This window comes from Aphidius gifuensis, linkage group LG6 (genome assembly GCF_014905175.1).
Source record: "Aphidius gifuensis isolate YNYX2018 linkage group LG6, ASM1490517v1, whole genome shotgun sequence".
Taxonomy (NCBI): Eukaryota; Metazoa; Arthropoda; class Insecta; order Hymenoptera; family Braconidae; genus Aphidius; species Aphidius gifuensis.
Window position 1 is genome coordinate 6,770,770 of NC_057793.1, and position 26,257 is coordinate 6,797,026.

General features: G+C 21.5%; 3 protein-coding genes across 3 annotated transcripts in view; 1 reads left to right on the forward strand and 2 right to left on the reverse strand.

Moving 5' to 3' along the window:
• Positions 1-15,006, reverse strand: part of LOC122859127 (amphoterin-induced protein 1-like) — a 46,738-nt gene extending 31,732 nt beyond the window's left edge. Inside the window, exon 1 of the mRNA XM_044162509.1 lies at positions 14,364-15,006. The gene's annotated coding sequence lies outside the window, so the exon portion shown is untranslated. The remainder of the gene's footprint in view (positions 1-14,363) is intronic.
• A 1,980-nt stretch (positions 15,007-16,986) lies between these two features.
• On the reverse strand, positions 16,987-20,385 carry LOC122859128 (ras-related C3 botulinum toxin substrate 1-like). Its single transcript, XM_044162510.1, has 3 exons — positions 19,322-20,385; positions 17,711-17,922; positions 16,987-17,640 (listed from the first exon to the last, which is right to left on the reverse strand). Exons 1-3 carry the CDS (start codon positions 19,590-19,592, stop codon positions 17,338-17,340), a joined length of 786 nt encoding a protein of 261 aa, XP_044018445.1. The 5' UTR covers positions 19,593-20,385; the 3' UTR covers positions 16,987-17,337.
• Positions 20,386-20,964: 579 nt separating this feature from the next.
• LOC122859129 (phosphatidylserine decarboxylase proenzyme, mitochondrial) lies at positions 20,965-24,704 on the forward strand. Its single transcript, XM_044162511.1, has 5 exons — positions 20,965-21,670; positions 21,790-22,054; positions 22,569-22,802; positions 22,864-23,149; positions 23,233-24,704. The coding sequence occupies exons 1-5, from the start codon at positions 21,630-21,632 to the stop codon at positions 23,745-23,747; spliced, it is 1,341 nt and encodes a 446-aa protein (XP_044018446.1). The 5' UTR covers positions 20,965-21,629; the 3' UTR covers positions 23,748-24,704.
• Positions 24,705-26,257: the final 1,553 nt, after the last annotated feature.

Genomic DNA, 26,257 nt, shown 5'->3' on the forward strand with positions numbered 1-26,257 from the left:
TACTTATAAACCTTGAAAATTGTTAGTTTAACCCTTCGCCCTTATTTCGTTACTCTTCAAAATAGGATATTAATTATCTTAAAATTCATTTGGACATTTATGAACATCCCTGCAAAATAATATTCAAAAATTTAATTTTTTAAACCGTTAAATAATTGTTTTTCTTATTAAAAAAATTCTAAAAATAATTTCAACTTTTCACCCTAACATTGCTTAAAATTTAAAAAGTATTTAAATTTTTTTCCTGATAATTTTAGACACCTAAAAACAGTCCTTCATAAGTCAATTCAAATTAACAAAGTAATAATTTTTTTATTACCAAAAAAAAAATGTTCAAAAGTAATTTTAACACTTTATTATTATTATTATATTTTCAAATAGAGTGGTAAATTTTTAATAGGATATTTGAACAAGATAAGACAACTCGGAAAATACTTAAAATTTACTGATATAAATATCAAGTTTTTCATATGAAAAAAAAAAAAGAAAATAATCATAAAAACAAATGAAGAAATCAATAAAGTTGGAAATCATAAATGTTGAATATTTGTTTGACAATGTAATGTAATGTTTGTGTGCTTGTTACGTATGTATATATGAGTATAATATACTCACAAAACTAGTATGTAACAATAGTACAAAAAACAATAGATTGCTAGAGACATTAGTCAAGTTTAAAGCCAAAAGAGGATTTTGTGGTAATATAGCATGGCTATTAAATGCTTAAATTGTATTTTCTCTCTCTTTTATCCATCATGATTGCCTTGGTGAATGCTTATTTAGTCACCCATATCTCACTTAATCCATATATAAAAATTGTCTACGATGCAATAAAATGTATAATTATGTGTATAAATAATTCAACCTCAAAACAAAAATTTTAAAGCTCATGTACATTTAATTGTGAGCAAAAAAAAAAACAATAGAAATTATTAAAAATGTATTTTGTAATGTACAATGAATAATAATCTTTAAAATAATTTAATTATTGGAGTGATTTTTTGTTGATAAATCTGATGGATAAAATTTGAAAAAATAACTAGAATATTCTGTTTGTAATTTAGAGTTTATAATACTTATATATTCATGACTCAAAATATATTCTAGATCAAAAAATGTTTATGTATTTATTATTGACATCTTTTTTTTCCATGTTTATAAATAAATATATTTATTGAAGTACACATGTGTGTCATACAAAATAGTGAACTTGTCTGTAGAATTGATATGCCACCACATGATGCTATCACATCATTTTAAGAATGATAACTCTATTGCCAATATATATACGACAATTCTGTCACCTGTCTAGAATCCTATATCATCTTAGCTCGAGTCTCGATATCTCAGTCTATATAAACATCATCCTACCAAATATACTTTTTCCAATATAATAATATACATGGAAAATTTCACACATTGGGATACACACACACACACACACACACAGAGTTGCCATGCAAAGGGAAAAAGTATAAAAAATATATGCATATCTGATGTACAATTGATTTCAAATGGCCATTCTAAAATGTCAATATTGAATGGCACTTTTTTAAAATACATTTAACAGAATACATATTCATTTTGTTATTTTTATTTCGTTTATTTACTTTTTTTTTTTTCTTTTTTGGTATAAAAAAATAAAAACAAATAAATAATCAATGTTCAGTTTTTTATAAAAGAATTTTTAGTCAAATGAATTTGATTATATTTATGGAAATACTGAATGATTCATTTGAAATTATTTATTGAAAGTTGTTATTTATTTTGTGTAAATTTTTACATGAATTTATCATGTCATTTAATTGTGTAAATAAATAAGATTGATTATTAAATTAATTTAATTATTAATAATATTTATATTTATTTTGGAAAATAATTAATATCATTGATGGTTTATGGATCATTTTGATATTACATTAAAGCTATTTTAAATCATTTAAAATTTGAAATGTCACTTGACCACTGAAACAATATACAAGTGTCCAACTTTTTGTAATAATAATTAATTAAATTGTAGATTAGAGATTATAATTTTAACAACAATGCTACAATATTAGAAAAAATAAATAAACACATGCTCCTTGTTATTTCAATTTAAAATTAATAAATAATTTTAAACTCCAAAAATTAATTACCAATTGTATGTCTATTTTAAAAATTAAAATTACAAATTTCACCTCATAAATCTCCCGCAATTTGACTCGGTGTAATTTTAACTAAAAAAATAATTTCTACTCCAAAATCCAAAGTAAATAAATAATTTTTTACTCCAAAATTCAATTACCAATTTTATAATATCTATTTTTTCATATATAAATAAAAAAAAAGAGAAATATAAACAAAAAATGTTAACTTTTTTTTAGCTACTTCAATGGTTATCCAATAATTTGTATATAAAATGTAATTTCTTTTTTTATTTTTTTCCATTCGTCTAGATTAAAATTGACTTTTATATTTCAATTTTTTATTTTTTTTTATTTTTAATATTTTATAAACTTTATAAAAGAATTTAATTGGTTGTCAAGATTTTCAATTTGATACTCTATTATACACTTAATCGGCTTTCAACAGTAGTTATCAATAGCCCATGTACCTAAATCATTATTATGACTATTATTATTATTTTATTTTTATTTGTGTAATGGGATAATGAAAATTAAAAATAAAAAACCAAAAAATAAAAAACAACTGTACTGAGAAAGGATGTATTGATTTAATCTTAATAATGCTATCAATTCATTCACCTTTTGTTTGATTACATTTTATTTTTCCATCGTTTCACTGCATGCATCGTTGCTGTAATTGACGTTGATAGTATTATATTTATTTTTTTCTATCATTATTTTTATATATTTGTTATTTTGTTATATTGTTTATTGCACGGTTTGTAAATTTCACTTTATTGTGTATTTTTCAATTGTTTTTTTAAAATAAATAAGAGTAAAACGTATCCGGTGAAAAAAATAGAAATAAATAATGAGTGGAAAATAACAAATATTATTTAGTATAGCACCTGGTTATTTTGTCATGTGTGCTATATTTATTATCATCAAGTTTGAAAAAAATACCTGAATTTACACGTGATGTGTATGATGAGGGTCAACACACGCGTGTACCGGAAACAATGGGGTAAAATACCATCGGGCATGAATCGATTGCCACATCCGCCGGATGATATTCACGTGCCATACACATAGATAATATTCATTTACTCAAATTATATTTCATTTTTTTTTTTTATTTTATAATATATTATTAATTTCAATCTTTATAATTTTCATTTTTATCAATTATTATATTTATTGTGTTGAAATTATTTTTAATTAATTTTCAATGTGTGCTCTTTTTTTTCAGTTTGATTTTTGTTTTAATCAATTCAATGAATATTCTATAAATACATTATTTAATCAATATTATATTAATATTTTTTTTTTCCTAATTGAACCCATTGAATTATAAAAATTAAATAAATTTTAAACCACTGAAAATTTTTTATAACCAAAGTGATAAAACGTATAGTAAAAAAATTAAAAAAATAATTTTACTACATAATAATAATTAAATATAATTTCACCATGAAAATATAAATTCATAATTTGAGATTATTGATTTTATTATTTAAATACCTCATTAATTTTTTAATTCAAAAACTTTTGCATATATAATTTATTCAACGATTCAATAAAACACAAAATACTTGATTAATAATAATATCACCACGATTTAAAAAATGAATAAATAAATAAATAAATAAATAAACATATCCAACTAGTTTATATTTCCATTTATTTATCTTTTAATTTTTATTTTGCGACAGATATTTAATTATATGCACAGCCGTATACAAAATGCAGTGCAATTTAAAGGGAGGCTGTTATAAAAATAGCAACTTACAAAAAATAGCTGTGTGTGTGTTTCTTTTTATACAGTTGGCAAATGGAAAAAATAAATAATAAAAAAAAATATACATATATATAACTGTGCAATATATACGCAAATACATATGTACAGTCAGTTCAAATCTGGAACAAGTAAAAACGAAAAAAAAAAAGGAAATAAAACGAGAAAAATAAAAGTAACAAAAAATAACAACAAAAGTAACAACAATAATAATAATAATAAAATAAAAAATAAATATTCTTGATATACTTGGATATTTTTAAATTAACAAATTTTTCCTTTATTTTTTGGATATATATATTTATTTTTTTCGTCTTTTGAATTTTTGAATTGAATAGAAAATTTTGTGAATATACAGGAATATCGAGTTGCATTGGATTTGTATGTATATACATTGGTCAATCACTTGAAGAGAGAGTAATCCAAAATCGAGCCAGGGCTTAACATGAAAGGGACAAAGCGTGCTATTGAGGTCGATGAAGTTTCTCTTTCCCAATGGTCTATTTCACTGGTATTCACAGTACCAATCTATATATAAAATTTAGCAATCATGGTTTCTAAGCAAATTCAAATGCCAATAAATTATTTGACATACTAACTCGTTATTAAAATAAATAAAACAAAGATTTATCAAAATATTAACCTGCCAATTATTAATTTAGTTGGCTATATTTATTTTGAATTTCCAATTAAGCTTTTCGATTATTTTATGATATATTTTTGTTGGTCTTGTTTGTTATTTTATCATATTAAATATATTTTAGCTTAACAAATTAACAATGTTTATCAAATTCTGTTTGGATTATTTATCAGCTGTCACTATTTATTATACAAAAAATATAAAAATATAATTTTTTTCTCTTGGCTGTAATATCAGGTAATTTTATCTCAACAAACAATACATCAAGAAAAATTTAATCAATATTAAATAATGACTGTAATATAATTTTTTTTGATTAAAGTATTATTTTTAAAATTGTAATTTGATACTTTGTGATTTTTACAATAATTAAAAATTGTTAAATTTAATTTTTTAAATAGAAAATAAAAATTTTAATCGTACAATATCAATTGTTAAACAAAAATATTTTTTTTAAATTTATTAAAACGTAATTAAATATTTAAAAAAATATTATGAATCTAGTTAATTAATACAATCAATATATAAATTTAAAAAAAATTATTTATTGATGAAAAATAAAATTACAAATTGAATAAAAAATAAATTTATACATTTGAATTATTTTTTGCAGTAAATTAAATTTAAATTGAAAAATTATATTAAAACTTTTCTCCAAAAGTCATAAAGATTTTACGTCAGTATTTTTTTTTTAAAGACTAAATTACATGTATATACCTATATTTTTTTTTTTGACTTTTTTTATATCATTTTTTTAAAACGAGTTTTTTATTTAAAGAAAAATTCAATTAAGGTAGTTTTTATGTAGAATATAAGTACATGTATCATACAAGATATTATGTATACAATGTGGATGAATAAATGCACCTGACATTAAATTCACAAGAAAATGAGAGCAAAAAAAAAATATAATATATACATAAATGTACAAAGTTTTAAGAGAGAAAATTCGTTGTCTCTTGTTGTTGCTACATTTAGCCTTGTTGTATTATCATTCTCATTCTGTCCATGACGTAATTAAATTTTAGAGTGTTGGGTATTTAGAACAAAAGAGACAAAACAACAGATGATTTGAAAGTTTGCAATTAGAAATGACAAAAAAAAAAAGGAAAATAATTATAAATATATTTTTTATTTTAAACTTTTGTCATTATATTTCATGATTTTACTAATTTCGAAAGGATTCGAGAGGATTCAAGTGATTTTGAGGGATTTTAAAATCGATATCGTTTAGTAATTTTAACAGTAAATAATCCCTCAATCATTGGTTATCATTTATTTATTTAATTATTCAATTGTCAATATATATTTCGATTTAATTATTCGAATGTTTTTCATTTTACCTTTTTTGTTTTATTTGTTTGTTTGAATTGTTCATTTATTTATTTATTTTTTTATTTAATTTTTTAGTTATTTAATTATAGTTAAAGTTAAATGGATATTGATTACAATATTTTTAATATGAAATCAAATTTTGTCAAAAAGTAAATAGTTAATGATAGAAAAAATTATTTCAAAAATATTAAAAATTAATTGAAGTTGTTCAAGTTATATAAAAGAAAGTAGGTCAAGAAAAGTTAGTCATTTAATGATTTTCATGTAAAATAGGTATAGTTGATCTTTGGAAGGGATTAAATTGAGATTAAATTTTCGCTGCTGTGTGTATTAATTTGGTTAATGAATTCATTGACTATGATAAATTATTAAAGAAATAAATATTAGTGTACCGGCACGAGGCAGTTTCGACATCTACCTCCTCCTTTCTATCTGGATCAGCCAAATCCAATGTTTTCCATGAGCAAACCATTGTCGACTTTAATGATATCTATTATCAAACTAGCTGAAGCTTTATCTGATTACAATTACTTAACAATTGTTAGGGTTATTGATCTATCTATACTTGCAAGATTATTCTTAAATAATTAATTTAAATTATTATTAATTAGTAAAAGATTGTATTTTAGTTTTAAGTTTATATTATTAACAAAATTGTATTTCTGTATTTTTTTTTAGACCCAGTAATTTGGTTTTAACCAGTTGGGTAATAAAGGAGTTATTATTATTATTATTATTATTAATTGTTTATTTATTTTTCTATTTATTTATCTATGTATTTATATTCTATTTGTTACAAACATAAACTAAGTAAAAAATAATTTCTATTAATATTGGAATTTAATCAATTAAAATTATTTTTATCATAATAAAAATAATTACAATGGATTTATAATTTCATAATAAAGATCAAGAAAAATATTCATTTAATAATTTTCATCTACAAATAGTAGTATAGTTAGTTTAATTAATAATAATTAAAAATTTTTAAGAAAATTACTAAAAATTTCGATAGAAAAATAAGAAAATGTTATTATTTGTGAAAAAAAAAATTCTTCATTGATTTTTGAATAATATTTTTTAGTCAGCATATAAAAATTGAATATGCAGACAAGAAAAATAACGTTTGTCGTTTTTGATTGTATAACGAAATGTGTTTTTGTCGAGTCTGAATGCATCAGGGACATTCGACTGCTTTCCCAACAGAAAGAGCACAAAAATGTCAAAGTGAAAATAGAAAAAAAAAAAAAATGAATAAAAAATAAAATTAAACTAAAACGAAAAAAAGGGCAAACATTGATCTTGATTGCAAAGCGAGAATAAAAAAATTACATGAAGCGTAAAAATAGAAAATAAATAAAAACATGAAAATTTACATTTTACGAATTTCAAGAAAATCAACAAATTCTATATAAAATATTCATCTGTTTTTTTTTTTTTGTCAATTAAAAAAATAAAAAATAGATTGATTGATAAATAAAAATTTATTGGATTTTTTTATTTATTTATTTTTTTACTTGAATTTTCATTTGGAGAATATTTAATGAAGTAATTTTTCATTGATTTTTCCTTTTATATTGTTTGAGCTTTTTCTTTTTTTCAAAGCAGCTTTATTATTGAAATTTTTTTTTGTAAATATTGCAGAGATAGTAAAGAAAATTGTGAGTAAAATATCTATGAAAAATTAAGTTGACTTGGGTGCTTAATTTGAACCCTCGTGATTTCTTAATTTAATCGTATATATGCTTTTCTGTACGTGGCACATACAAAACTGGATTTGTTGAGTGAATCATGTGGCCCAAGGGTATAGCTTCAATTGTTGCAATATATATACTGTACACTTTGCTATATAGTAAATTTAGTTAATATTAGAGAAAAAATAAAAAACCCTGGAGAATATATACAAAAGAGAAGGAAAATTGATACTGAAGACGTTCAACTTTGTTTTTTTTTTTTTATCTATTTATGGAGGAAAAGTTTTTAATATTCCATGAGCGTTTTTATCAAAGAAAACTAAAATCAAGTCTTTATATATATTGAAAAAATAAAAATTTATTTATTAAATTTACTTGATCAAGCTTCACTTCAATTTTGACATTATATAATTCACATTGCTCTGGTATTTCTTTGTTTTTTGTTTTTTATTATGAAAGTTTATATTGATGTATATTAAAAATATGAAATAAAATAATAACACTTTAAATTTACATGTAAATAATTGTCAAGTGAAAATAAAATACGAGGAATTATAGTAATGAAATTTACTAGGAATTGAAAATCAATAAAATTATATTCATGGAAATACCCAATTAATAATTTGAAATGATTCATCAGAGTTATTAAAAGCTGTTATTAATTTTGTATAAATTTTCTATTTATACAAAAATAAATATTACATGAATTGTATTATTAATAATTAAATTAATTATTAATAATATTTATAATTATTTTGAAAAATAATTAATATCATTGATGATTCATGGATCATTTTGATATTACATTAAAGCTATTTTAAATCATTTAAAATTTGAAATGTCACTTGACCACTGAAAGAATATACAAGTGTCCAACTTTTTGTAATAATAATTAATTAAATTGTAGATTAGAGATTATAATTTTAACAACAATGCTACAATATTAGAAAAAATAAATAAACACATGCTCCTTGTTATTTCAATTTAAAATTAATAAATAATTTTAAACTCCAAAAATTAATTACCAATTGTATGTCTATTTCAAAAATTAAAATTACAAATTTCACCTCATAAATCTCCCGCAATTTGACTCGGTGTAATTTCAACTAAAAAAATAATTTATACTCCAAAATCCAAAGTAAATAAATAATTTTTTACTCCAAAATTCAATTAACAATTTTATAATATCTGTTTTTTTTTAAATAATATTATATAAATAAACTAGACCACTGAAACCAACTCGTCCTCGTGATAATAATAAACAAAATTGCATATTGTTGATGACAATCATCTTACCAATACTACAATTAATGTATTTGAGAAAATAAATATAAACACATGCTTGTTCTACAAACACACACACAGAAATAGATATTTATTTATATATATTATCAATTCATCAAACATAAACTCAAAACCAATCACAAATGTAAAGGTTGTGGTTTAGTTGAATTACTTGACGATTTTCTCCAATAATGACAAAACCCATTTGAAATACGTCAAATATAATTTTTTATATATTTATTTGCTTATTTATTGATTTATCCAATTCTATTTACCCTTCGATTTATCAACCAAAGAATTCAACACTCCATTCCAACATCTTTATATATAAATACACAGGCAAATATAAAATAAAAAAAAAAAGCATCAAGTTTATTTTTCTTTTCCATTTATCCTTTTTCCTTTCATTGTCTCTCTCTAATATTTATATTCTTTTTTTTTATTATTTCAATCATTATTATTATTTTATCGAGTTTCAGTTCTGATGATAAAAAATAGAGCGAACAAATATTCTCGGGTTATTTGATATTAGCTAGCCCTTGAGTATCCTTAATTAATCAAAAAAAAAAATTTATTCATTATATTTTTTCAAGTTATTTTTTTTTCCAAGTGATATACTCAATTCATGCATGCTTCACTTTGTTAACGAGAATTTCAAACTATGCTAGCTGATGCAAGCTATTTATTCAAGCATTCATTGTCAAATATAAAGTGAATATTCGAGTAAACGTTTGTTTGAATTACATACTTGCATATTGCACAAAAAAAACCAATACATTCGTAAATATAAACATTGAAAAAAAAAAAAATCTATACATTCATTTGGCAGAATTTTGTTTTTATCAATTTATTTAGTCTCAATAAATATGAAAGTTAAATTTTATAATAAAAACACGTTAAAAAAATTATTTAATCAAAGCTAAAAATGTATAATTTTTTTTTTTTTTATAAAGTTATGGATTGAATGAAAAAAAAAAAATTTGTAATTAGATTATTGTTAAATATAAAAATATATACTTGTATTATCATTGATGAAATATTTACGTTGTTATTTTACGAGTTTTATTGTTAAAATTTGATAAATTCAAGTTTAAAAAAAAAGCTTTGATTTTTGTTTTTTTCAAGTGATGCAACACGACAGCGACGACGACGAGGATGAAGAGGAAGAGTTAAAAAACGAGAATAAAAATAAGAAAAGAATTTAAAAATGAAAAAAAAAAGTATCAAATGGAAAAGAGAGGAAAAAAAATCCAACAAAATGATGGAAAAGAGTTCCGATATTTCTAGAAATAGAGTAAGGGTTGGAAATAAAAAGGAAAAATAAAAAAAAGGTTTGAAAAAAAATACAGAGAAGCAGCAGCGATAGCGAGGGAGAAATGGAAAATGTTATACTTTTGATTTATATCATGGTTGAAAATGTCGCAAGTCACAGCACAAGGTATCTGCACCTCGGGTTTATTTACAGCCTCAAATAAAACAAAACAAAGTAATAAAAAAAAATGTATAAATAAATAAAATTGACACACATCTCGGAGCGGATGATCGAGTAGTTTTTATATTTTTGTTTTTCTATATCTCGTTTTACCTTTATGAATAAAAAAAAGAATATATCCATCTGAATATATCAAATGATATTTTCTCTCTCGTTTCGTTGTCAATATAATCAACAATAAAACCACGGAAAAATCAAAAAAATAATCAAAGAATTATGATTTTTCTTGTTTTTTTTTTTTTTAGAAAAAATATATGAATAAATAAAAACTTGGCAATAATAAATCACTGGATTATCTGTTTTGCAAATATAAAATTGTAATAAATATATAAAATATAATTTTAAAAAATAGTAAAACTTGTTACAAGAAAATAAAAATATAAAAAAAAAAAAATTCAAATAAATCGAAACTATAAATTGCAAATAAAACGAACCAACAGTTTTTCGATATCACAAATGTTTTAGAGAATTACTTGCAATCGGCAATCGATTAAAAAAAATAAAATAAATAAAAAGTATAAGCCAAAATTAAAGTATCCACATGACAAAAGAGCAAAAAAAAAATTTTTAAATAAAAAAATATTGTTATAAAACGATTCATGTTGAAAAAAAAAAAAAAAAAAAAAATACTTGTCGTTAAAATCTGTTGTTATTTTGAATTATTAAAACTATAAAAATAATAAGTAAAAAAAAAAACTTTTTTCATTTTATTATAAAATTATATTTATAGAATAATAATAAAAAAAATATAAAAATTTATAAAAAATATAAATTAAATAATAAATAATTTGATGATGAAAATTTTTTATTTTCAATGAACCACAAAATTTTTTTTAAATGTAATTTTAAAAAGTGTAATTTTTAATAAGCCTGAAAAATGAATTAAAAATTTTAATATAATATCATGTATTATTTTTGTTAAATAATAATTAAAAAATGTCGTTATTATTTTTTTAATTTTAAATTTTGTCATAAAATATGATATTCAATTATTTTTGATGATATAAATTCATAATGAAATATTATTTTGAACACGTACAAAAATGAATAATTATATTTAGTCAATTTTTATATATTAAATGTCATGAAAATAAAGTTCGAAAATGAATATTTAAAATGAAAAAAAAGGTAAATGTATATCAGCTGAATAAAATAAAATACACGAGAGAATTATTTGTAACCGGAAGCTCAACAGCAATGCCGTCAAATGTCCATTCTATATCCGGTTAATTTACCAACTTTTAAAACATCCAATTCATGATATATATTATTGTGTGTGATGAAGTAATAAAGTTTAAAATGTTGAAATTTCAAGGGTGAAATATTGTGAGTGATGTGCACTTGACAGACACATTTTCTCTTGCAACTTTATTTGTTCTGTTTTAGACATTCGAGACATACACTCGTATATATATCTCATTGAATCATCATGTGTTAAACTATAAAAAAAGTTTCAATCCAAGGTTTTTCGGATATATTTAAAAAACCCTGTGACCTAAAGCCTGAGGCTTTACAGCATTTATAAAAAAAATGAAATTATGACTTGTCATCTCTCAAACAATACTTGAATTTGTTTATATTTCTCTTTGTTTTTTTATTTATATATCAAAAAATAAATATTATAAAATTGTTAATTGAATTTTGGAGTAAAAAATTATTTATTTACTTTGGATTTTGGAGTATAAATTATTTTTTTAGTTAAAATTACACCGAGTCAAATTGCGGGAGATTTATGAGGTGAAATTTGTAATTTTAATTTTTAAAATAGACATACAATTGGTAATTAATTTTTAGAGTTTAAAATTATTTATTAATTTTAAATTGAAATAACAAGGAGCATGTGTTTATTTATTTTTCTAATATTGTAGCATTGTTGTTAAAATTATAATCTCTAATCTACAATTTAATTAATTATTATTACAAAAAGTTGGACACTTGTATATTGTTTCAGTGGTCAAGTGACATTTCAAATTTTAAATGATTTAAAATAGCTTTAATGTAATATCAAAATGATCCATAAACCATCAATGATATTAATTATTATTTTCCAAAGTAAATATAAATATTATCAATAATTAAATTAATTTAATAATCAATCTTATTTATTTACACAATTAAATGACATGATAAATTCATGTAAAAATTTATACAAAATGAATAACAACTTTCAATAATTCGGATAAATTATTATCAAGTTTTAGATTTGATAATTTTCAAAGTTCCATGATTTCATCGGTCTCTAAACCTATCAGGTGTTAAATTCCAAGATAATCAATAAATAAATTCAAAATAAAGTTTTCCAAAAGACATTAATTTTCAAAACTCTATTTTTTTTTTTTAGTTTAAAACTTATATGCAAATCCCAGATAAATTCAATTGACTTTTATATATCTAACCCAATCTCAGATTTTATTTCATCAAGATATTCCTCTCATATTTTTTTTCCTTTCATTATTATTATTCCGACTGTAATTTTACCATCAAAATGATGATGATAATGATGATAGTTTTGTATTATCTTTATACTTTTTTAAAATAAAAATAAACGCATTCTTTTGTGACATAAAAATAAAAAAAATTTTATAAATTGAAAAATGTAATTTAACCAAGATGAAAAAGAGTAATTGAACATGTCACTCAAATAAGAATATGTTATATAAAAAAAAAAAAATAAATAACTATATTCATAGTGGATATTGTTTTCTTTGTGTTATATATTGTTTAAAACTTTTTTATACAATTGAAAATTCTTTCTTAACGATAAAGTTTCAACAAAATAATACTAAAAACAAAAGTATTAAAAAAAAAAAAAAAACTTTTTTAAAAATATAAATTTTAAAATCACTTGTATATTTATTATTACATTATTCTCATTCATTTATCAAGTTTATTTATAATAAATTCTCAAACTAAACAACACAAAGAAATTCATAGTAATTTTTTTCAAGTTAATTATTTAAATAAAATTTCTTTAATTTCTTTCCACAAATTTTTTTTTTATCTTTATGTTTTTTCATCAATCAACTCTGTTTATTTTTCAAAACTATATTACAATAATTGTTATTGATTTAATTTAAATTTTTATAAACAATAGCTATATTATCATTTTGTTTTTTTTTTTTGTTTTAATTTTATTTTAATCACCCTTGTTGTTATCTGCACTTGAACTGAATTTATATTGTCCAAAAGCATCATTGTTATTAATCCCTAATTTTTTTTTTATCTATTTACTATTTTGTCTCAATTGTTTAACTATAGATCGACTACATAAATAAATAAACAATTATTAAACCCTACAATAAAAAAAATGTATCAAATTAATTTAAAAAAATTTATTATAAGTTAAATTAAAATATTATAGAAACTTTTGAGACAATTTATATAGCTATATATAAATTGGTAGGGATGATTTATAGTGCTAAAACAAAACCTATTTTGCGACAAATGTGTTGAAATTGTGCTGCTTGTGGTGAATAAAAAAAAAACGTTTAGTAAGTACTTGGTGTTGTTGGGTAGATCGGTGACGGGTGAGTTAAGGACACCTTGGTTGTTGAGGTAAAAAGGGTGAAACTGACAGGGGGTTAGTTGGGGTGGTTAACTTGATTATATATATTGTGAAAATAGTTGGTCTAAAGACACACTAACATTACCTACAACTTTAAATTTACTATAACACTTAAAAAACCATCTAAAATTTTTTTTTTTCTAAATAAAACAAAAAACACAACAAAACTTTCTATGTGTTTTGTTGTTGAATTTTTTTTTTATTTTTTTGCTTTTCAATTACTCTGGTTTATAAATAATTACAGTGACACTGTGGCTTGTTAAAATTTTTTTTGTTTCAACACCAAACAATACTCTTTTTTTTTTTTTGTATAAAAAATTCCGAATTTTTTCATTTTTTTTTATGGAAAATTATTCATAAACTTGTGGCACACTTTTATTAATAAAAAAAAAAAAAATTTTGTATTAATTTAACTGTTAAAAAATTAAAATATAAATAAAAATTTTTTACCATTTTAATAAACCAATGAAACAGTTGAATTTTAATCCCTCAGCAATAATTTTCACTGAAATAATAAAATTTTCACTCAAAAAATAAGAAAAATCATTAAATAATTATAAATAAAATATTGTTTAAACTTTAACACTAAATTCACACAATATTTTTGTTAATATTTCTATTTTTTTTTTTTGTAAATTTCAAACAAACATCACTATAAAATAATTTCTTTTTTTCTCTTTGCTCCAAAAAACTTTTACACTTGTTTTTTTATCGATTTAAAAATAAAATAATTATTAAATATGTTAATTTTTTTTTAGCACAATTATTAGCACATTAACTGTTAAAAATAACAACAATAAAATAACGTTGTTTATAGAACGAGAAACGTCGAAAGACTGGCGCCCAGTATCACCACCCTTTTTTCATCCCCTCCAATTGAGTTTCAGTGTCTCGCTTGGTTGAAGAGAATACACATCAGGCCACAATTCCAACTCCCCCTTTAGTTGAGGAGTCACAACGGCACCCCTCCCCTCTTTTTCATCATATTGCTGCTTTACTCCAAAACAAAAGAAAGAAAAAAAAAAACAAAAAATTGCAAACGAGATATGTGAAAAAGACAGAGATGATAAATTGACATTCAACGCTTGCGCACTATTTTCTCATCAATCGCCCTACTTTTTTCTTCTCTCTCTCTCTCTCTTACCAAAAAATAAAACTTTTTTTTATTTTTATTTATTTACTCCATTTTTTTTTTTTTTACCCCTATTCATTATTAATTTTTTCTCTACCGTCTGCAAAATCGTTTGTCACCAAAAAAATATTTTATACACTGAGGAAATTAAATTTTTTATTTCATATTTTTTTTTTATTTATTTAATTATAAATTTTTTTATTTTTTAAAATATTTTTATTGAGTTTTTTTTTTTTTCGTTTTAAAATCTAAAATATTTTTTAATTGAATAAAATTAATGAAATTTTATTCGTCAATTGATGTAATTATTAAACAAAAAAGAGAAATTTAATTATATTATTTAATTATATTGTTAATTAATTGTCAATAAAATACATAGTAATTTTTGATAATAAGATGTGAATTTGATTTTTATATTTAAAACTAATTTATTTGTGAATTTTATCAATGAGATTGTAAGCTGTCAGTGTCAACTTTGTCATTAATAGGAATTTCATCATCAGATTTATTGGTCGTGTCATCAGCTTGATTTAATTGTTCATCAGTTACAGCCTGGAGTACATCAGCCTTTAACAAGTGTACCAATTCACTTGGTGCCATTGCCTAGAAATACAATAAAAATATTAGAAATATTTCTTTAGAAACCCTGAACATTTTTAAGTCGTGAATCTACAAATTTCAATATAAAATATCATAATTATAATAGTAAATAATTCATAATACCAATTAATAACTTACAAAGTCTTGCTAAATATTGATCAGAATCTGACAGCCTTGATGAATCATTTGATACAACAAATGAATCTTCAAATTTTGTCAATTCATCATTTGATTCACACTCTTGACAATCACTTGAACCCCATGGATTTATTTCACTCAAAGCTTTCATTATTAATTTTTCTTTATTATTTAACAATTTATTAATTATATCAACAATAATATTTATCCAGCTTCTAGAAATTGTGTCTGACGTTTTAGCTTTTTTTTTTTTTGTCAACAAGAATAAACGATGGTAATATAGTTTGTTATTTTACCGATTAAAAATGTCATCTCATGTTTAAAAAAAAAAGAAAATAATAATTAGGTTTTCAATAATAAACAAAGTTAAACAATATGCATTGTTTTTTAATTTTTTTTTTATTATAAAAATATCGCTAATTATATTAAACAAGCGATAATACTATTATTCATTAGAAATATTTATCTCAGTCAAATGTTAAATTAAGTTGTGTGAGCAAAAATTAAAATATATATATTGTAAATAATTATCAATTAATAAATCATTGATGAGTACAAAAAATAATAAAAATATTTACAATTAATACATAAAACATAATTACGTAATATAATTAAATATTTTTAACAATTATTTTTCAATTATTAATGATATTTTTTTTAATTACTACAACATTATAAATATGATGCTAAACAATTTCTACTATTTTTAAATCTTCTTTAATTTATTTTTAATAAATTCAATTTAATTATCATTAACATAGAAATGATAAGCAAGTCAATTTAAATTTCGAAAAAAAAAAATTTACATTTCACAACCAATGAGCAGCCAAAAATAAAAAAAAAATTATTATTAATTTTTATGTTGAAACATCACAATAAATGATAGCTAAAAAAAAAAGTAATTAAATTAAAATATTAAATTATAATTATTAATATCATGATGGTCCCTTCATGCTTGATTGCAATTTCGTTTTTTTTTTTTTCTAAAAAAGCTATCTCGCATGATTTATCAATTTCATTATCTGTTGGTTCATTTTAATTTAAAATAATTGATAAGTAATCTAATCATCAAGTCAATGATCATGCCATAACAAGGATAATATTGCTCGTTTTATTATAAAATTAACACAAGCATAAAAAAATAATAAAAATGATTAGATTAATTAATATATATAAAGTTTTTTAAAGCTTTTAATACAAGGCCTTAGATATTGATATTAAAAAAAAAACCAAATTAATATCATTTTATAAAAAAAATTAACAAAATTAAATTAAGTGTTGGCAAGACATCAAGTATACATTATTATAATATTGTCTAGCCACCTACGCAAAAGCCTATATTCACTTTTCAACCAACGCTCGTGTTTTTTTTTTTTTTTTGTCTCTCCTTGTATAATTCAAGATAAAAAATATAAAAAAAGGCGTAAAGTCGATATTTAACAATGTCAAATCATCACAGTAAAAAATAAAGAAATAAAAATAAAAAGTGTCTGGATTATTTGATAAAAATCAAGACCACAATTTAATTTTATCATAACAATATTATTTTTTGTTTTATGAATTTGTTGTATTATTTTCTAAACAACAAAACCAACGTCTCCATCTTGATGATAATTTTCTTCTATTTATTGTTAATAAATTATTACTATTTTTTCTGGTACTCATTGCACTTACAATTGCTTGATCAAATGCTTCTTTAAGATCATGTTGTGTTAATGCTGATGTTTCAACATAACAAACAGCACCTAAACGTTGTGCTAATTCATTTCCTTGATTTGTTGAAATTGGTGATTGTCCATATCTTGCCAATTGTAACATTAATCTCACATCTGATCGTAAATCACATTTTGTACCAACCTGAATTAAAGATTTTTCATCATTAATAATTGATAATTTCTTTGGCATTATTATTTTTTTTTATACTTACTATAATTACTGGAACATTTGGACAGTATTTTCGTACTTCATCAAACCAACGAGTACTGACACTGTGATATGATGATGGACATACAACACTGAAGCAAACTAAAAATACATCTGTTTCTGGATAACACAGTGATCTTAGTGGATCAAAATCATCTTGACCAGCTGTGTCACAAATTTGTACGTTCAATGGAAGTCCATCAACATTAACGACAACTGTAAAAAATTTAAATAATGTTTATTTTGTTGTTGGTTATTTATTTATTTATATTTTTTTTATATTTAGTTATTTGATATTGTTGTTGTTGTTGCTGTCGTTTGAATATTTGAAATTGTTTTTTATTTTTTTTAAAATAGAAAAAAAGACACAAATTAAAATTTGTGATGTGTAAATTTTTTAAAAATATATTTAGAAATAGAAATGATGTGTTGTATTTTAAAAATAATATACCTGTTTGTAAAATAATTTCGTAATATTGTTGACATTTTTTTTTGTCACTGTTTCATTTGATGGAAAATATTTTAATTAGTAAATTTAATAAGCCAAAGATATCAATAATAATTATCAATTATTTTTTTTAATTTTAAAAATATGTAAATTAATTAATTTTCGAATTAAAATTTTTATTTTTTGTTTTTTAAATTAACTTTTTCAAGGTAAATATAAATTAAAAGATAAAATTAATTTTAATCTATAATTAATTGATAAAAAAAATAAATTAAAAATAATAATAATAATAAGATAAATAATAATTTTTAAAATTTTAAAAATTATCCATGAAATAAATTAATTTTTCAAATGAAAAAAAAAAATAAATTATTTTACTCCAATTTAAAAAACTAAAATATTCAATTTTTTTTTCGAAATATCAAATTTTATATTTCAGGTAAAAAAAAAATAGTAAAAAAAAAAAAAATCTGTAATACAATATTATTTGAAAAATCATAGTACAATAAGGCTTTGCGATGCTTGAGTTCTTTCTACTCATCTTTCCTTTTTTTTTTTTTTTTTTATGATCATGATGATTTTTCTTTATTTATTATTATTTTTCTTTGGTATTGAAGTAAAGCCATAGGAAGCATTGGAATTGCCAGTGGCGAATGATTCTACACAACATATATATACAGGTGGTGCAAAAATATATATAGCTATATATATTGACTCTCACCTGTTGCCCTGTCTGTCTACCTCAAGTACAGTCCCTTCTAAAAATTAATCCTCCAACAATATATATTTTACAATAAATAATATCAAATAATATTTCATTTAATTGACAAATATAATCTTAAAAAAATATTCCTCATTTACAAATAAAGTAAAAGATAATCTTACTTTTTTTTTTTTCGTCATTTTATTCTTGTCGATTTATGAGTCAATTGATGTGTCATACATTATAAAAAAATAAAATAATAATTGTAATAATAATACGTGACTGAATTTGAAATATTATTGTTGATAATTTTTTTTTAAATTTTTCTTTATCATATTGAATAGATAAAATTGAAAAGAAAAATATTTAAAAAATAAATTTTTCGATTATCATGCTATATAATAAATTTAATAATTATTGCTATTATTATTATTTATTATTAATTTATTATTATTTATAATTACCATTGTAATTGTCAAATGCTGTTGGTATATATTCACCAGGAAATCCATTTGTTGAATATGAAACAACAAGACTTGTTTTACCAACAGCTCCATCACCAACAAGTACAACTTTAATTTTTCTATCAATTAATTGATGATTACTTGTACAATTATCAATAATATTATTATTTGTTTGTTGATGATTAATTGTTGTATGTTTAACTTGCATTTTCATCATTTGTCCACTTTTAATTAGTGGCTTTTTCCAATTTGAGTGTGATGAAGGTGGCATTTCAATATTTTCAATAATTATATTAATCAAATATTATTCATTAAATAATTGTCATTTATTTATTTATATATTTTTATAAACAAATAATATTCCATAAAAGATTTATAGAAAATTTTTGCAATAAAATAAAGTAACAAAACTTGTTTTCACTTGGCCCTTTTTTATTCTCTTCAATCACTTTTAAAAAAAAATTTTTTTTTGTAATTTTTAAATTTCCTGTTATTTGTTGTTGTTTTTTAAATGTTTTTTTTTTTTTAAAACAAGTTTGTTTATTTTCTTTCTTCTTCCTGGAGGCACTGTGAAGGTCGTTGTCTTACCTTCTGTTTTTTAAAAAAGTGTGTATCTCTTTTTTTTTTTTCATATAGAAAAAACAGCTGGATTATTTAAAAAAAACTATTTTTAAATATTTTTTTCATAGCTTATTTATACTTTTACGATTTATTATTTATTTATTTTTTTTATAAATATATTTATAATTATAATATGAATTTTTTTGATATTTTTTTTAGATTGAGAAAGTAATTTAGAAATAATATTATTTCTATTACAACACTCGCGAAATAATAGAAATAAAAAATAAAAAAAAAATAGTAAATTATTGATTCGAAATAATATATATATATAGACTTGACACTATTTTAATTTCAAGGATTATTTATTTATTTTTTTTTAGTCACAGGTAAACTAGATCAGTTGGTGGTCATGATGATGATGCTGATATAATTTACAAATGTTTTTTTTCGGATATAGATGAGAACATACTAAACAGACAAAAGGAGAGACAAGGTGAGACTGGATATATAAAATTTCTCCACCAACTGATACATCAAGCTTGCCACTTTAACAAAAATTATCCATCAAAAATTTAATATCATTAAATTATCTCTAAATTTATACCAAACTTTTATCATTAAAAAAATTTCAATTCTCATATAAGCTTAAATTAAAATAGAAATAATTCTATAAATACAATTTTTTTTCATTCAAATTACTATTTTGAAAATAAAAATAATAAATTTAATTTTCCTCGACGAGTAATTTAATGAAAAAAATATTAAATTTAAAATAATTTACAAAAAAACAATTTATTTATAATTAAATGCATATTTTTTTTTATAATTTACATTTTTATTTAATTAACAGTTCACTAATATTTTTGTAATTAATTGTATATGAATTTTGTGTAGAAAAAAAATTTTACAAAGATAATTGGATTTCGAATTTCGACACTTTTTAATAAAAATAATTTTCTTGATGTTGGTCAAGCTGTATAATTCAGAGCCACCTGTTGTTAAAAACTGAAACATTTTTTTTCTCTCTTGCTCTCATTAACTCAGTTAATAATTTGTCTTTATTTTTAGTGTTCAACATCGTCAATAGTCGTAAAACATCGTAGAAAAATAAAAAAAAAAAAAGATGCATCATTCTCAATGTCTAGTGCATGATAAAAGAGGCTAGACTATATAATTTATAATTTTTAAGTAAAAAAAAACTATTATTTGTCAATTTTTTTTTTTGATAACAACATACTGTCGTCATATTAATTGACTCATCAATGTTATCATTTTTTGAATAAACCATCATTTTGATAAAACACACAGTGTTAAGTGTATAAAAAAATTCCAAATGAAACAAAAAGTTGTGAGATAATCTTGGATTTATTGATTTCTCTCCACGTTGTTTCTCACTCACTCGTGATTATTTCTTTTTTAAACAATTTAATCAATTTTTTTTTTACAATTGTAAACACGTTTATTATTATACATATATTTTTTTTTTTTTTTTTCTTATATACACGTGTTTAATTAATCACGTGACAATAACTCAATTTTTGATACAAAAAAAAGGAGTTAATTATCATTAACAATTTATTTAAAAATTGAAGCCTACTTGTGTTCAATAAAAATCAACCTCAAAAAGAAAACAAATCTACAATAAATAATATTTAATTTATATTATTTAAGACTGATATATTAATTTTAAAAAAAACAACAACAACAACAACAATTTATTATTGTAAATATCCATGATAAAAATATGCCAGTTTATTGGATGATTCGTTTAAGTCGTAATGTTTGGTTTGTATATAATTAAATACTTGGAATATATTAGTGTTTTTGGCTTTTATAAAAATAAAGTATTTAATTGTCATGTTAATAAATAATAGTATTTATTTATTTGGTAATTTGTTATTTAGGACTTCAAGAAGAGGTTGTCATAGAGTTGTTACAACACCAAGAAAATTACCAAAATGTGTTTATGTTAGAAGTTATGGAACAACAAGTAGTGTCAATGGACAACCTGGTAAAATATGGAAATTTACAAAAAAATTTAGTAAAGTTATTAGTTTACCAATTAGCATTGGTGTGTCATTAATTGCTGTTTTACAATGGCGTTATTTGAGTAAAAATCCTTATCAAAATGATGGAGAAGTTGTCAAGGGACCACTCAATGATTTGATGGTAAATATTTATTTATTATTAACTAATTAATTAATTAATTTAAATTATGAGTAGATTTTTTTTAGACACAAGAGTAAAATCTTAAACATAATTTCAACTAACTGCTCTTTTTGTTTTCATTTTTTTATGATTTAAAAAACAATAATTTTACATTCATTAATAAATAAATATATAATTTTATTTTCGAGAAAAAAAAAACAATAAATATTATTATTCAAGTTCAAATTTTTAATATAAAATTTAAATGATTTTTTATTGAATTTAAGTATGTTATTTATTTCATTTTATAAAATAAACTATGAATAGAAATAGCGTGATATTTATCAGCCAATAAAAAGCCTTCTTCTTTCCATTCTATTTTTTTTTCTACTTCCTTATTCCCTTTGCTATTATTATTATTTTAATTTAGTAATCTTTTTAAACGAACTTGTTTTTCAGCGAAGCAAACAAATAAAAAAAAAAAAAAAAACCCCTGAATCATAATTATTTGTTAAATATTAATTAATTGTTTTAGGTTGATTGTTATCGTTGTTTACCATTGAGAATAACAAGTCGTATATTTGGTTGGTTTGCTGGTTTTGAATTACCAAAAAGTGTAAGATCAACTGTATTTAGTTTTTATGCTAAAACATTTGGTGCTAATTTGGATGAAATTGATGCTGAGCTTGATTCATTTCCAAGTTTAATTGATTTTTTTGTTCGTCCATTAAAACCAGATTCACGACCAATTGCACAAAACACTGATATTGTAAGTATTTAATAATTATTATGCAATAAATAAACAAATAATATAATTTTATAATTATTAGGTATCACCTTCTGATGGTCGCGTGCTTCATCTTGGTCCAGTAACATCATGTCGTGTTGAACAAGTCAAAGGTATAACATATAATTTACGTCATTTTCTTGGTGATATTGATATTAAACAACAAAAGACTGAATACACTCATGAAGAAAATAATAATTACATTGAATCATTATTAAAAAATAAAAATAATAAACTTTATCAAATGACTGTGTATCTTGCACCTGGTGATTATCATCGTTTTCATAGTCCAACTGATTGGAAAATAAATTTACGTCGTCATTTTCAAGGTATTTAAAGTATTAAAAATAATAATTAAATTTTTTAATTCATTTATGTTAATAGTTAATTAATAATTTCATAAAAATTACAGGTAAATTATTGAGTGTCAATCCAAAAATAGCTAGTTGGCTTCCAGATTTATTTGCAATAAATGAACGTGTTGTTTATCTTGGTGAATGGGCTGGTGGTTTTATGGCATATACAGCTGTTGGTGCAACAAATGTTGGATCAATAAATGTTTATTGCGATAAAAATTTAGCAACAAATAAACGTAAATGGCCAAAAGAAAAATTATCAGATGATGCTTTCTTAAATTGTGTTAATATTAGTAAAGGTGAATTATTTGGTGAATTTCGAATGGGTTCAACAATTGTATTACTGTTTGAAGCACCAGATGATTTTAAATTTACCATTGATATTGGACAACCAATTAAAGTTGGACAAGGATTAACTGATAAACATATTATTAATATTAATCATTCAACAGACGATATTATTAATGATCATACAACAGACAATATTATTAATGATCATTCAACAAAAAATATTATTAATTTCAATGGATGTATTAAAGATGCTGTTGAAATTATTTATCCAACTGTTTGATATGCATTATTGGATATGATAATTATAGTGTCTATTATTTTTAATCATTAATAATCATTAGCCAATTTTCAAACAACAAAAAAAATATTAAAATATATAACTTTATGTGTATATACATATTTTTTTTTTTTCTTTTTCATAATCTTCTTGTGGTCCATATAGTGCAACAAAAAAAAAAAATAAATAAAACAATTTATCAATTCTGCTTGGATTAACAATGATGATGCCCATCGGAATTTGATTTAAAAAAAACAAACAATCGTGTCAAACTGTACAAATAATTGTCAATACAAACTAATTTACTTTTTTTTTTTTTTTTTATGTACAATTTTTTTTGGAAACAAGTTATTAATAATAAGATAAAAAAATAAAAAGAAAAAAAAAAAAAAAAAAACGTAATTGAATGTGTTATTAAATGTGTGTGAAATAATTCCAAATGTTTTTATGAAAATATTTAAGTTAATAATAAAGATATATTTCATAAGTAATTAAATAAAAATAGCATGAATATTGTGTACAAGAAAAATCATGTAATTAATTGTATCCCAATTGACTACCTCACAAAAAAAAAACAAGTGAAAAATTTAAAATAATAATAAAATTTTAAATTTTTTAATAAATTACAAATTTTTGGTGTTATAAATGTTATTATTGTTGAAGTATTTAATTGATTTTTTTGTAAAATAATATCATTACCCAAATAATAATTTATTGTGTAGTTTATATTTATTAATTATTGGTTTATTGGTTTATTTGCATTTGTGTGTTAATTTGCATTTTATTGTTGAATGTCAGTATTGATTGTTGGTGTTGAAAATTTAAAGTTTGTCAGCCAGTGACAACCAGGTGCATCACGCACTATTTTTTCTATGATGAATAATTTTTATTTTTTTATTTATTTATGAAAAGTAAATGACAATTGAATTGGAATAAATAATAAAATTTTTTTTAAAACAATATTTTATTCCTCATTAATTTTTGATAATAATGTTTTTTTATTCGAGAGATATTTATTAAAAATTTGTAAAGAAAAATATTAAATAATTAAACAATTTTACGTTAGTTATTTTATTATTTATTTTTAAATTGGTAAAAAAAAATTTCAACCAGGAGTTTTCAATTGAATGATAAACTATTTTTTGCTTTTAAATAAATTAAAAAGATTTTTTTTTTCATTTATTTATAGAGATTGAAAAGATGATGTTTTTTAAATTAAATTACAAAACTAAAAATGCATTTAAATAATTATTAAATAAGCTTTTTATTTTATTGTAAAATTATATGAAAAAATGATATGAAATTTAATGAAATTTATTAGAAATTATAAATTAAGTATTAATATACCCCAAAGAAGTCACAGATATAAAAAAACAACCCTCTGGAATAAGTTACATCGTATTTAAAGAGAACAAATTCAGGGGTTGTTGGCTAAATAATTTTTATCCGATAGATTATTATTATGCATGACCTTTTTTTTATTGTGTTAAAAAACGTAATGGTAATAGTGGGGTGGGTATAATACGATTCTACGACGACTACTGGTTTTTTAATAATTTTTTTAATAGTTGGATATTTTTTTATTAAATAAGTAAAGAGGTAGTGATGGGGTATTTTAATTTTTTTGTCTATGATAGGGTTGAGCCACCCTCGTAATTTTTTTTTCAATAAATTGTCTGAGATCTAAGCTAGTTTAGGAAAAAAAATTACGAGGGTGGCTCAACCCCATCATAGACAAAAAAAATAAAAATAGTTAAAATCCACCCCCTACCCTCTTTTGACCATTTCAAAAATTATAATTTTTTTTTCTAAATTAGCTTACATCCTAAAAAATTTAATAAAAAAAAAATTACGAGGATAGCTCAACCCCATCATAGTTAAAAAAAATAAAAACAATTAAAATCCACCCCCTACCCCTTTTTGACCATTTCAAAAATTATAATTTTTTTTCCTAAACTAGCTTACATCCTAAACAATTTAATAAAAAAAAAATTACGAGGATGGCTCAACCCCATCATAGACAAAAAAAATTAAAAATAGTTAAAATCCACGTTTACCCCCTTTTGACCATTTCAAAAATTATAATTTTCTTTTCTAAACTAGCTTAGATCCTCAACAATTTAATAAAAAAAAAATTACGAGGATAGCTCAACCTTATCATAGTTAAAAAAAATAAAAACAATTAAAATCCACCCCCTACCCTCTTTTGACCATTTCAAAAATTCCCATTTTTTTCCTAAACTAGCTTAGACCCAGCAATTTAAATTATTATCAGTTAATTAATTTTCAACACGTTTAGTATAATAATTTATTAAAAATCCACTACTTTTTAATTCAATTTTCAATATATAAATGATTTTTTTATATTCATTTATCGAATAAAATAATATCACAATCAAATAGAAACTAAATAATAAAAAAAAAACTGAAATTATAAAAAAATAATTTCAACTGGTTGCTTGCGTGTTCAATCCATACCATTTGCTAACTTATTTATAACACACTACTGCAAC

What these genes read in the sequence shown, in the direction of transcription:
- LOC122859128 (XM_044162510.1), bottom strand. Translation starts at nt 19,592, where the DNA reads ATGCCACCTTCATCACACTCAAATTGGAAAAAGCCACTAATTAAAAGT. An exon ending in AGCATTTGACAATTACAATG is followed by an intron (nt 17,923 to 19,321) that starts GTAATTATAAAT and finishes AATTTTTTACAG; the next exon opens with TTGTCGTTAATGTTGATGGA. An exon ending in CAAATGTTCCAGTAATTATA is followed by an intron (nt 17,641 to 17,710) that starts GTAAGTATAAAA and finishes TCTTTAATTCAG; the next exon opens with GTTGGTACAAAATGTGATTT.
- LOC122859129 (XM_044162511.1), top strand. Translation starts at nt 21,630, where the DNA reads ATGCCAGTTTATTGGATGATTCGTTTAAGTCGTAATGTTTG. An exon ending in TTGCACAAAACACTGATATT is followed by an intron (nt 22,803 to 22,863) that starts GTAAGTATTTAA and finishes TATAATTATTAG; the next exon opens with GTATCACCTTCTGATGGTCG. An exon ending in TTTACGTCGTCATTTTCAAG is followed by an intron (nt 23,150 to 23,232) that starts GTATTTAAAGTA and finishes TAAAAATTACAG; the next exon opens with GTAAATTATTGAGTGTCAAT.